This window comes from Zerene cesonia, chromosome 18 (assembly GCF_012273895.1).
Source record: "Zerene cesonia ecotype Mississippi chromosome 18, Zerene_cesonia_1.1, whole genome shotgun sequence".
NCBI classification, from domain to species: Eukaryota; Metazoa; Arthropoda; class Insecta; order Lepidoptera; family Pieridae; genus Zerene; species Zerene cesonia.
In genome coordinates, this window is record NC_052119.1 from 8,012,567 (window position 1) to 8,023,948 (window position 11,382).

General features: G+C 32.9%; 2 protein-coding genes across 2 annotated transcripts in view; one reads left to right on the top strand and one right to left on the bottom strand.

Annotated features, from left to right (window-relative positions):
• Positions 1-3,206, bottom strand: part of LOC119834084 (organic cation transporter protein-like) — a 6,565-nt gene extending 3,359 nt beyond the window's left edge. The window contains exons 1-6 of the mRNA XM_038358368.1: positions 3,192-3,206; positions 2,788-3,021; positions 2,108-2,287; positions 1,782-2,012; positions 990-1,209; positions 430-595 (exon numbers count right to left, since the gene is read on the bottom strand). Of these exons, the coding sequence (XP_038214296.1) occupies positions 430-595; positions 990-1,209; positions 1,782-2,012; positions 2,108-2,287; positions 2,788-3,021; positions 3,192-3,206 (1,046 nt within the window). The remainder of the gene's footprint in view (positions 1-429; positions 596-989; positions 1,210-1,781; positions 2,013-2,107; positions 2,288-2,787; positions 3,022-3,191) is intronic.
• Positions 3,207-4,410: 1,204 nt separating this feature from the next.
• Positions 4,411-11,382, top strand: part of LOC119833750 (ribosomal protein S6 kinase 2 beta) — a 13,291-nt gene continuing 6,319 nt past the window's right edge. Inside the window, exons 1-10 of the mRNA XM_038357916.1 lie at positions 4,411-4,615; positions 5,113-5,397; positions 5,651-5,836; positions 6,021-6,305; positions 6,889-7,043; positions 7,257-7,344; positions 7,908-8,038; positions 9,968-10,126; positions 10,415-10,552; positions 11,234-11,382. The exon at positions 11,234-11,382 is cut by the window's right edge and continues 9 nt beyond it. Coding sequence (XP_038213844.1) covers positions 4,559-4,615; positions 5,113-5,397; positions 5,651-5,836; positions 6,021-6,305; positions 6,889-7,043; positions 7,257-7,344; positions 7,908-8,038; positions 9,968-10,126; positions 10,415-10,552; positions 11,234-11,382 — 1,633 coding nt within the window. The 5' untranslated portion in view covers positions 4,411-4,558. The remainder of the gene's footprint in view (positions 4,616-5,112; positions 5,398-5,650; positions 5,837-6,020; positions 6,306-6,888; positions 7,044-7,256; positions 7,345-7,907; positions 8,039-9,967; positions 10,127-10,414; positions 10,553-11,233) is intronic.

Consider the following 11,382-nt stretch of genomic DNA (forward strand, 5'->3'; position numbering starts at 1 on the left):
ACACATAGGCACTTTTTATACCGATATTCCTACGGGACACGGACTTACGCGGTTTCAACCGCGGGTCACAGCTAGTAAAATATTATTTATTATAATATTTCATCATCATTTCTTATAGTTACATGTGCCTAATCATTTTTAGATAGATATGTACTATATAAATACCTAATTTAACGATTTTTATTGATCAAGGGTATTATTTCTATACACCTGTACGTCGAAGAATTTAGAGATAAAACCGTTCTATTGAAAGAAAAATATTGAGCAATAAAGCAAAAAAAGAATCATCCGAATATTTATAGGAGTAAGGTTCTTTGGGTATTATATACTTAGTATCTTGTTATAGGATCATGTCATTACTACATGTCTAATTCATTCAAATCAATTTTACTACGTATTGTCGTAATTAAACATCTGAAAAATGATTACCAATTTACGGATAAAAGTAAAGTTTTCGTTCTCATGTTCCTCGATTTTATAAAAGCGAAAAAACCTGGATTATGTATATTCTTAGTTCCTACTTTAAGAAGAGTGCGCTTTGCGTTTTTAAATTCATTTTCTCTGCCATTAAACCTTGCGGCCGTTTCAAGTACGACTGAAATAATCAATAGGTTAGACAAATAATCAATACCATTATCAATATTACAGATTAATACTGGCTGGCTTTGGCATTTAAATGCGACCAGATCAATTACGTGTATAGTTTTGTTATTTCTAGGTAACTTAAACCAGAAGCAATAACATAAATAAGTAATATATACTGGTTTAGATCGATACTTGATATAAGCACTGCGTTTACAATTCTTAAGAGTTATGTATTTTTTATTATGTGTAATTTAACACGGGTAGTTTTTCGGATTTAATAGGACAAATGTCGTAAGTACGTATTTATTTCTTAAAGTATAAATAAACCTTTGCTATTCGCAAAATATTAGAGATTGTGTCTCTTCAAGTCAGACCGGCAGTTCAAGTATTGATTAGTTACCAACCACAAGCCTTTTCTAGCTGCCCTGTAGCTAGCAACCATCGTGGCGACTCTTCCATTGCAAAATAGTACAAAACGAACAGGGAAGTAAGGCAAGCCAATGCAAATTCCAAATATCGCCAATCCCGTATCCAATATGCAAGTAATGCTAAAACAGTGTTACCCAGTCCAAAAGGTAGTTGATAGAAAACTGGAATAATTGTTCGCCATTTACCGCCTACGACCTTTGGATTGATTAAAAATGAGTCAGTAGGTATATTATTTTAGGGTCATAAAATTATACATACACTTCCTAACCATACTGTGTGTCTGTGTGTTTTGTTCTTTGTCTGATGGTTGCCTGGCAGCGGTGGCTTTGAGCCATAATTAGTAAAATACAATTCTTACTATTTTAGTGTAATTAAGAATTTTTCTTCTTTCATTTCTTTGAGACAAATTGTACAATGAAGAATAAGTAAATAAATAAATTACTGTATAAGTTGGGCCAAGAACATAGCTAATTAGTTGGTTCAATAAGAGAGTATGAACTATGGAGTGTTTTATTTGGTCTTATGAGACCTCCAGGACATTGCCAGGACATTGCGACTATTTTATTGCATTGTGAAGGTCTAGTGCTTACACGATGCGATATCTTGCATCTGCAAGTAGGATCATACCTCCGATAGACCAAATGTTTTGAGATTTTAATACGAACTGCATCACCAGTCTATAAATGTCATGCATTGAGCCGTTGCGGTGCATAATGCCTACTTCGGATTAAGTAATCGAATTTAAGAATTATTAATTAAATTTAAACCTCCATGCACACGACAAATGAAATAATCCCTAATCCACCAGTCGCCACGGCCAAAATGAACCAGAATATCATAAAAATCCAGTACTGCCTCACAATGCAAGTTAAGAAGCCGGCAACAAATTGCAAAAGAATACCAAACATGAGTGGATTCTTTCGGCCATATTTATCACCCCACATCGGAAATAATATCCCACCAACAACAGTACCCCACATCATAACCGCTTGAGTGAACTGAAAAAAATAGGTACCTATAATAAAAGAATACATTTTATAATGTGCAAAAATAAAATGTTGAAAATGCCTAAGAATGCATAATGCATACTTACGTGTATTAACCAATGCTCAGAACATACTAAATTCCATTCTGATGTTATAGTTCTACTGAATATAGATGTATCGTACACGAATTGCTTACAATGCACCAGAGGAACCAGGGATCTATCAATTAAGGGGGCCACAGCAAGTATATCCGGATCAAAAATAAGACATGGATGCTCTTGATTACGCTATCGAGAAATTGTTCACTATCAAAAATTTACGAATCGGTGAATAAATACTATAGCATCTAAACCGGAAATTATCACAGAAGAAATGTTTGAAAAGCGAAATCTACATAATATATAGTAACGGAAAAAGTCGAAGGCTTTGTTCATTGCATTTCGAGAAATTACATTAATAAATAATACAGATTAATTAAATCCCATTTATTTTAAGGTCTAGTATAGAGATAGAATGAAATGTCAGGTGTTGGTAATTTTAAATCAACATTCATAAGATAACTAAGCTATCATTATTTACAAAATAGCTGCGCCCCGCGATTTCACCTGCGTGAGTCTGTATCACATAGGAATAAAAAGTTGTCCAGCTATCTACGAACCAAATTTCATTGCAATCGGTTAAGTAGTTTTGCGTGAAAGAGCAACAAACATAGATCCATTCTCACAGACTTGGGCATTTATAATATTAGTAGGATTATCAATGACAATTAGTGTTCTATAAAACTTACTGGTGAACAAATGTCACGCCATTCCTCCTCTGAATATCGACTACAAATGTTTGGTTTTGCACACCAAAAATTTTGTGGAGGCGCAAGAAACAAAATATTTAGTTGATACCACGCCATCGGTAGCTTTAGTAAAGCCATCAAAATACTTATTTTCAATTGCCATTTTCCGAAATCACCCAATATTTTAAAAGTTATATTATCTAATGGATCGTTACCTTGTTTCGTAACTTTTGGCTGGAAATTAAATAATAAAAATCCAAGTATTCTTTAATATATCAAAATATAATTCAAAATCACTACTACCTGTATTTATTTTCTGATAATCATATTCTATCTATTTATTTATTTATTCTATCTATTTAAGTTACAGAAGGCAATAATATTTTTCAACAGAAAGGTTTTACCTTTTGTAGGTTCATCAGCAATATAATTCTTTTGAACGAAGGATAATGTTTTAATGTTTTTCAATGATGTAATTACGTATCTAAAAATTTCGATATCGGTTAGAGACAAGATGTAAGATATAAGCGATTATTTTTATCTTAATAAACATGTATAACTAAAACAGAATGAAAAATAACATATAAATTTTCATACACATAGCGAAGTATTAATTAAAAATTACCTCTACATTCGCAATATTTTTAATAATATCTAAGTTTCAATCAATAACAGTTTCTATTTTTATGATCGATGCTACTTAAGCCATAAAATATTCAAGCTTTCAAATTGCCACCCCTCTCAAGGCTCTAACCATAGTATTATACCGTACTACTCTTTGGCTCTACCTCTACCTACCATAGACTATATCATTCATAAATACAGACTAATAAAAATCGTCAAGAGCTCAGCAGCTAGCGCCACGAAAAAAGTCCACGGCTAGTATATGAACGTGCAATAAACTAAATTTGACCCATGAACAAAAAGGTCACATGTTCACCTTATTGTACAATATGGTTACCCCCTACCATTATGACTTGTAGAAAAATATTATAGGCTCCGAACAAACGAGGCATTTCAATGAAATATTTTAATATACGTCTGAAGAGAATTTACACTTAATGTTTCATTGTGAGTGCCAAATACAGTTATTTATATTGACACAAAACCTTTTTATAGTGATTTTATTCTCTATTTTTGTTATAATTGTTTATAATAAATATCCTTTTCTTATAATACGAGTACCTACCTCGTAGTCCTAAAAAGATGTTCGCTAACTACAAAACGTAATGTTCCTTCTTAAAATAAGTATAATTTGCACAATTGGTACAAGTATCTTTTTTTCTTATTCGATAAGAAAGCATTTCGACAGCTTATACAAGTTTGTACCGTGAAAATTTATTTTGAATACGAGGGCGAAGCTGCGTGCAATAGTTATCTTATAAATTTATAATTTTGTTCAATAAACCTTAAATTATAATCTTACAAAATCATTTTGGTGCATATTATAGGTGGCAAAGAAGCTGCTGGTTCGCTTGATTATAACCGCTACCACCGACCCACAATTCCAGAGGCGTAAGATGTCTGCAAATGGATATCTGTGTTAGAAAATAATGTTTTATTTAATCTATCCCATTTTATTAATCTGTTGCAGTGATTGAGAATTTTGAATTCTATAGTTATCTGTTAATACTTTTTTTGCATTCCTAACATTTATCTAATTTTAATGAATGACTTTAATAAAAACTGATAGTGCATTCCTTAAATGTAGAACTGAACATATTTTATGATAATTTTAATTTACTGAATGTGTGTAATAATAAGCTAAGCTATGCCTTTGGCAAATGCCACAGATCCTTGGCGCATGCAAAATGTTGGAGATGTCTCGGTAATTAAGTATAGAATTTGTTTTGTTTGCATGTTCTCATTATTTAATTACCCACATTTATGTATTACTTCTCGATTAGTCATTTCTGATTTGATTTCACATCTGTAAAGTGTAAATATCGTTTGATTTCGCTAGCCTTCAGTTTGGGTATTATTTACAATACATATTGAAACGCCCTTTTACGCGTAATATTGAAGAATAATTCTGAATAATAAATATAGTGCACGAATTATCAATTACATTTTTAAGAAATAGGCTTGCTATTTGTTTTTCCTACCAATTTTACCTCTTATCTACAACATTCACGTAAGGATGGTTTGAAAACATTGTTTCCTTATTTATTTGATAAAAGTTTTTCGTATAATAGCATTGTTCTCTTTGTTTGTCTTTATTATTAATTAAATGGTGCGCCATCGAACGTTAGTGCCGATCTATCGATCGAGAATAAGCATTTATTCAGAATTGAATTTAATGATTTCGTATTTTTTTTCACATAGCGCGGCATCGCCTCTCAGGCAGCAAACAGTCTTCCAATGGTTGTCGAAAATTCAGAGTCTCGCCAGACCTCTACTACAGAGAGCCTGGAATCCACAGTATCGAATACCAGTGATCTCAGTTATGAACGGGAGGTGGAACTGCAAGATGTAGTTAAAGAAGGCCATGAAAAAGCAGATCCATCACAATTCGAGTTGCTTAAGGTCCTAGGTGAAGGTTCATTTGGAAAAGTGTTCTTAGTGCGTAAAGTTAGTGGACCTGATGCTGGTACTTTGTACGCCATGAAGGTAAGTTTCTGTTATTACACACAGCATGAATACAAATGCTTTTGTTTCAACTATTGTGTTCATAGTAAACCTGATTGTCTATTTGAGTTGGCAATCTCTAAAACAGCAGTGGTTACCTATTTAAAAAAAATTTTATATTAAAAATGATATGAAAAATTCCTAGAAATCTGTATTTAGTTTGAGCATAAATGTAACGGTCACTTTTTCATAATAGTTATAAGTTGTGTTTTTATATTTCATTGAAACATTTCAGGTGCTTAAGAAAGCAACTTTAAAAGTAAGAGATCGTGAAAGGACAAAGATGGAAAGAAATATTTTAGTTGAAATGGGACATCCATTCATAGTTAAACTACATTATGCATTTCAAACTGCTGGGAAATTATACTTAATATTAGATTTTTTACGTGGCGGTGACCTTTTTTCAAGACTTAGTAAAGAGGTATATATATATAACAGAATGTACAAATAGTTCTGGTGTGGAACTTTGATTGTTTCATTTTCCTCTAATATTTCAGCTTCATTTACTGACATAATAAATTAGTTATGGAAACATTCCTGGATTATGTTTTAAATACATTTAAATTTATATTATGTAAATTAATATTATTGTCAATTCTTTTAAGGTAATGTTCACTGAAGAGGATGTTAAATTCTATTTAGCGGAGTTAGCATTAGCGTTAGAACATGTACACAAATTGGGAATCATATACAGGGATTTAAAGCCAGAGAATATATTATTAGACGCTGACGGTCACATAGCACTCACTGATTTTGGTCTGTCCAAACTCCCACCAAGTAGTGACAAGGCTTATAGTTTTTGTGGCACTGTTGAGTATATGGCACCTGAGGTAGTTAACAGAAAGGGACACACTTTTGCAGCCGATTGGTGGTCATTTGGAGTACTCATGGTATGTATTCTAATATAAGAACAAAAATTAAATTGCATTTCTTATTTCCCGTGTAGAACCTTTGTATTAAAAAATATATCAAAAGTTTAAGTAGTCTAAATAAAATGTGAATATTAAATAGTTTACTTATAGGTTATTAATATCCTTTTCTTGATTTATATAAGTATAGAGTATTTAAAAAGATATTTTTTTTACCTGCTATATTTCTTTTTCTAAATGTAGGATCAAAAAAATGTAATTCAATTGATCTAAAATACTGTGCCCCACTATTAATACTTTAAACATGAGAACTAAACTATTTTATTAGTTTGTGTGATATGGTTTTATGTTTTTCAGTTAACTACTTAATATTTAAAAGATTTTAGTCATTCCTACATGTTGTAGTAACTTACATTTATTATCATTATGAATCACAAATGTTTCACTTGACTCATAGACTACAAAATTATCACAATGCAAGCAAATTCCCCATAATGAAACACAAGATATCACTGCTATTCAAAAATCAAAGTATATGTAAACTTTGCAACATAATTATATGTAACATTAATGTTTAATTATTAATCTCTTAAATTTGTTGCAGTTTGAAATGTTAACAGGAAACCTTCCTTTCCATGGTGCCACCAGGCATGAGACAATGACGCAAATACTAAAAGCTAAGCTCGGCATGCCAGCCAATCTTAGTGAAGAGGCACAATCTTTATTGCGTGCATTGTTCAAGAGAAATCCACAAAACAGGTTTGTTAAATCTTTGATAATGCTTATTTAGGGCATAGATGACATGTTTTTATAATTAACTGTATAAAATAGTCATTTCAATAATATTTCACATGTTATGAACTGAAAGTAAATAAGTTCATAAATGATGAACATTATTTTATCTGATTTCCTTGCAATTTTGTATTTATTAAATTGTTCTATAAAAAAATTCACTTTTAAAATAACTTTTAGATTGGGAGCTGGTCCCAATGGTATAGAAGACATTAAGAATCATGAGTTCTTTGCAAGTATAGATTGGGAAGGACTTTTGAAAAAAGAGGTATGTAAACAAGGTATTATTTGGATGTTATTTATTTTGTATATACTTAAGTAACAAAAGACAATACAATTAGACCAGATTACACTTGCTGATAATATCTGAAAAAGAAAAAAATATATGATAATATTTATTTTTTCATATATTTCTTCATTCATTCATTTTAATTGACAGGTAAGCTAAACGTATTTGGAAGCTATGATTGTACTACTTATAAAAAAAAGATTCGCTTTTCGATATTTAAGTTTCGAAAATTACATTTTTTTTGTTGTTATACAAAGTGGGATACTACAGTTTCACTTGTCTTGTCTTACTAAGTGCGTGTGCGTGTGCGTGTGCGTGTGCGTGTGCGTGTGCGTGTGCGTGTGCGTGTGCGTGTGCGTGTGCGTGTGCGTGTGCGTGTGCGTGTGCGTGTGCGTGTGCGTGTGCGTGTGCGTGTGCGTGTGTGTGTGTGTGTGTGTGTGTGTGAGTGTGAGTGTGAGTGTGTCAGTGACTGACATAATGATCTATCAACGCACAGCCCAAACCATGGACGGACGGGGCTTATGAAAGTTTGTGCCGCGCAGGTGGTGCCGCCGTTCCGGCCGGCGGTGTCGCGCGCGGACGACGCTTACTACTTCGACTCGGAGTTCACGTGCCGCACGCCGCGCGACTCGCCCGGCGTGCCCGCCTCCGCCAACGCGCACGAGCTCTTCCGGTTTGTGTGTTTGTTTGTTTTCTTTTTTTTTACTCATTACACATTTTTAACTTAGCGTCTTTGCAGCAGTAGTCGGCTATTTGCGGTTAATACAAGAAACATGAATGTATTAGTATCTATTCAGCGGTTATTAATTTAGAAGTTGTCTAATAAAGACGACTTAGTAAAGTAAAAGAAGGAGCCACAGAGGCTCGTATACTTCTCCTCGCCCTACCCAGTTCATTCCTTCTTTTAGTCAGTCCTTTCCTTATCCCTTTCCTCTTGAAAGCGGGCAGCGCATTCGCAGAGACACTACCTCTGCGAATGTTCATGGGTGGCGGTGTAAGCTTACCATCAGACGAACCACCAGCTCGGTGGCATAAAAAAAATTGTGTTATGTTATGTATGCTTGTATATATACAAAAAGGCTGTCGCACTGATTTCAAAAATGCTTTCACCAATAAAAGAACGGAATCTTCCCTGAGTGACATAACCTGTTTGAGCGGGGCGGCTAGTCTCTTATGTAGGCCTTCTGTATTTACCTTCAATTATTTATAAAACTAGTTTCACAATCCTATACGAAAACGACCCTTAAACTAACATAAAATGTGTTTGTCAAAATTCTAGTTGTAAGAAATAAAATTTTATACAAAAGCAACCTTATTACCGTTGCTTTAAGGTGCATGCACAAAAATCAGTACAATATTTCTTTAACAAGCTCTTACCCTAGTAATCTTATTTTCAATTATTTTCTAATATACTGTATGCACTGGTACTGAATTGAAACGTACTGACATTAAGGTTGTCGGAGAAGGAACAAGCGACAACACATAGTACCTAAATGGTTTTAAGTCATAAAAGCCCGTCTACCGAGTAGTGGTAAACTAAGTAATGCTCAGAACGCGTTTGAAAAAGTATACTGCCACGAGCCAGCCACTACTGACCAGAATAATTAACTAATGGCTAATGAGTGTGTAGCGCTTATTGTAATAATGTTTTGTAATTTATTTTTCGCTTCTGAGTAGTTTGAAGTCGGTTTTTTTTTTAATAATAATTTTGCTCAATGAGCATATTCGAGCCACTTTTTTTAAAGTGGGGATATTACATAGACTAGCCGGATTCCTACCGACTTAAATCCCATTGTGTTCCGTCAAAGTCACATTGATCAATGGATCACGTCAAGGGGGTACTTATTGGAATTCGTTCTAAAGTACTAATCATAATGTTTTAACAATAATTTTAAACTTTTAATAAAGAAATCGATAAAAATCACTGATATTTATTCAAGTTAATGAATTATGCATTAGTCATCGCAATTTAAACATAGTTCTGAGAATAGTTAAAAGGTAAAATGACAAAAATTGTTTTCCGAATTTAGTTATCAATGTATCTGCAACTTATCTTATCTGCACACGCTAACATTTTCACTCTACGTTTGTTAGCCAACTCTCTAATCTTGCGTTAAAGTTAAACATGATGTCTGTGACGTTGTTCACTCAATTATATAATTGAGAATATAAAAGAGACATTATACAAACGCTGGAAGTGTTAAATTTATGAGGACTTTAATCTTAACATCATGCACTTAATCTCAATCATAAAATATCATGACGACATGAGTTTATTGTCATATGTATCGCGTATGAGCAAATTACGATTATCATTGGTATTAAAGTATTTAAAAATACTTCAAATACCAAATTGATGATGTTTTATAGTGTACACAATGTTATGATTATGGTTTTGATTAGTTTGAATCATTGCATAAGATGTCTTACATAAAAAACCGGCATAAATTTTCTTTTGTTAAAATTTAATATTGTTATTAACAAAGAAACAGAATAGTTTATAAGGTCGCCTTATCGTTGAAGTAGTTATATATGGCAATATCGTATTTAATATTTAATTTTTATTTAATAACTAATTTAATAGAAATGTAATTAATTTCAGGGGTTTCAGTTTTGTCGCACCATGTCTACTAAATGATGAGAATGACAAAACTGTCACGAATCAAAACCAAAACCAAAATCATGTTGCTCAAGCTAAGACATCTACAGAGGAGTTCTGGTCCGGTATTGTCAACAAGAACAATTTCTTTGATGAATACAGGTACAGATAAATTTAATATTAGATCGATAAACAATGTCTCAATCTTTACTTAATGCGAAACTGCGAAGTAATGAAGTAAGAAACTAAAAGACTTTTATACTTTGAATTGGATCAAATTTATAAATTAACTATAGAATAATGAATATTTGCAGCATAAATCTGCTTTAAAATACCTAATGTAAATAGGTATTGTTACTATTTTTCAATTATTTTGTTGTAAATAATTTCTGGTTTGTCATAATCAAAAAACAAATGATATTGTTATATTTTTATATCTATAATTTTCAGATTAATGGGCGAGTTAGGTACAGGTTCGTTTTCAGTCGTCCGTCTTTGTGAACACAAAACTTCTAGGACACAGTATGCAGTCAAAATAATGGACAAACTCCAGTATGATCCTAGAGAAGAAATTGAAATACTTCTAAGGTAATAACAATATAGTTGTGAATACATACTTAATTAGAACACAAACCTTTTGTACCTTAGCTTTAAGGTAATGGACCTATTAAATATCCATCAATATGCATTTAATTTAAATGTTAATTCTGTTTTAGTGTGAGTTATCAAGGTTTTCAATAATGAGGTCAAGAAGTTATTGTAATGTACAAATAATAGCCTTGATATTTCCTTATAAATAATAATTATTTAACATACAGCATTTTATAATTTTATCACTAAGTTGGTCATTGGTGGCCAGCAGAGCTACAAACACTTAGATGATGTAGGATGATAGAAGAATGTAAAATGATGAATTTATTCAATGTACAGCTTAATACTACATAATAATAAATGCATAAGACGCCTATATATCAGAATTTCTGTAGCTGCAATTCATCCCTATCAATATGCACATTATCCTTGTCGAATTATTCGTATTTATGTGTAAAGCACTTGAATACAATTTATACTTATTAAAAAAAAAAAAAAAACGAATTAATACAGCAAATTGCTGCTGTCACACAATTTTTGACCTGGCTTTTGTTGCTAAGAATGCCGGTTGAAATCCAGCCATAATTTTTTCGCTTCCGTAAAAAAAAATTCTTAAAAACTCATAAGTGATGTATAAATATTGTGGTGTATTTGTTACAATCACAACTGAAACTCCAGATACAGCCAGCACCCGCACATAATCAGCCTGCGCGGCGTGTACGAGGAGGGCGGGCGCGTGCTGGCCGTGACGGAGCTGTGCCGCGGCGGCGAGCTGCTGGAGCACATCACGCAGCGCCGCCACCTGCCCGAGCGCGACGCGGCGCCCG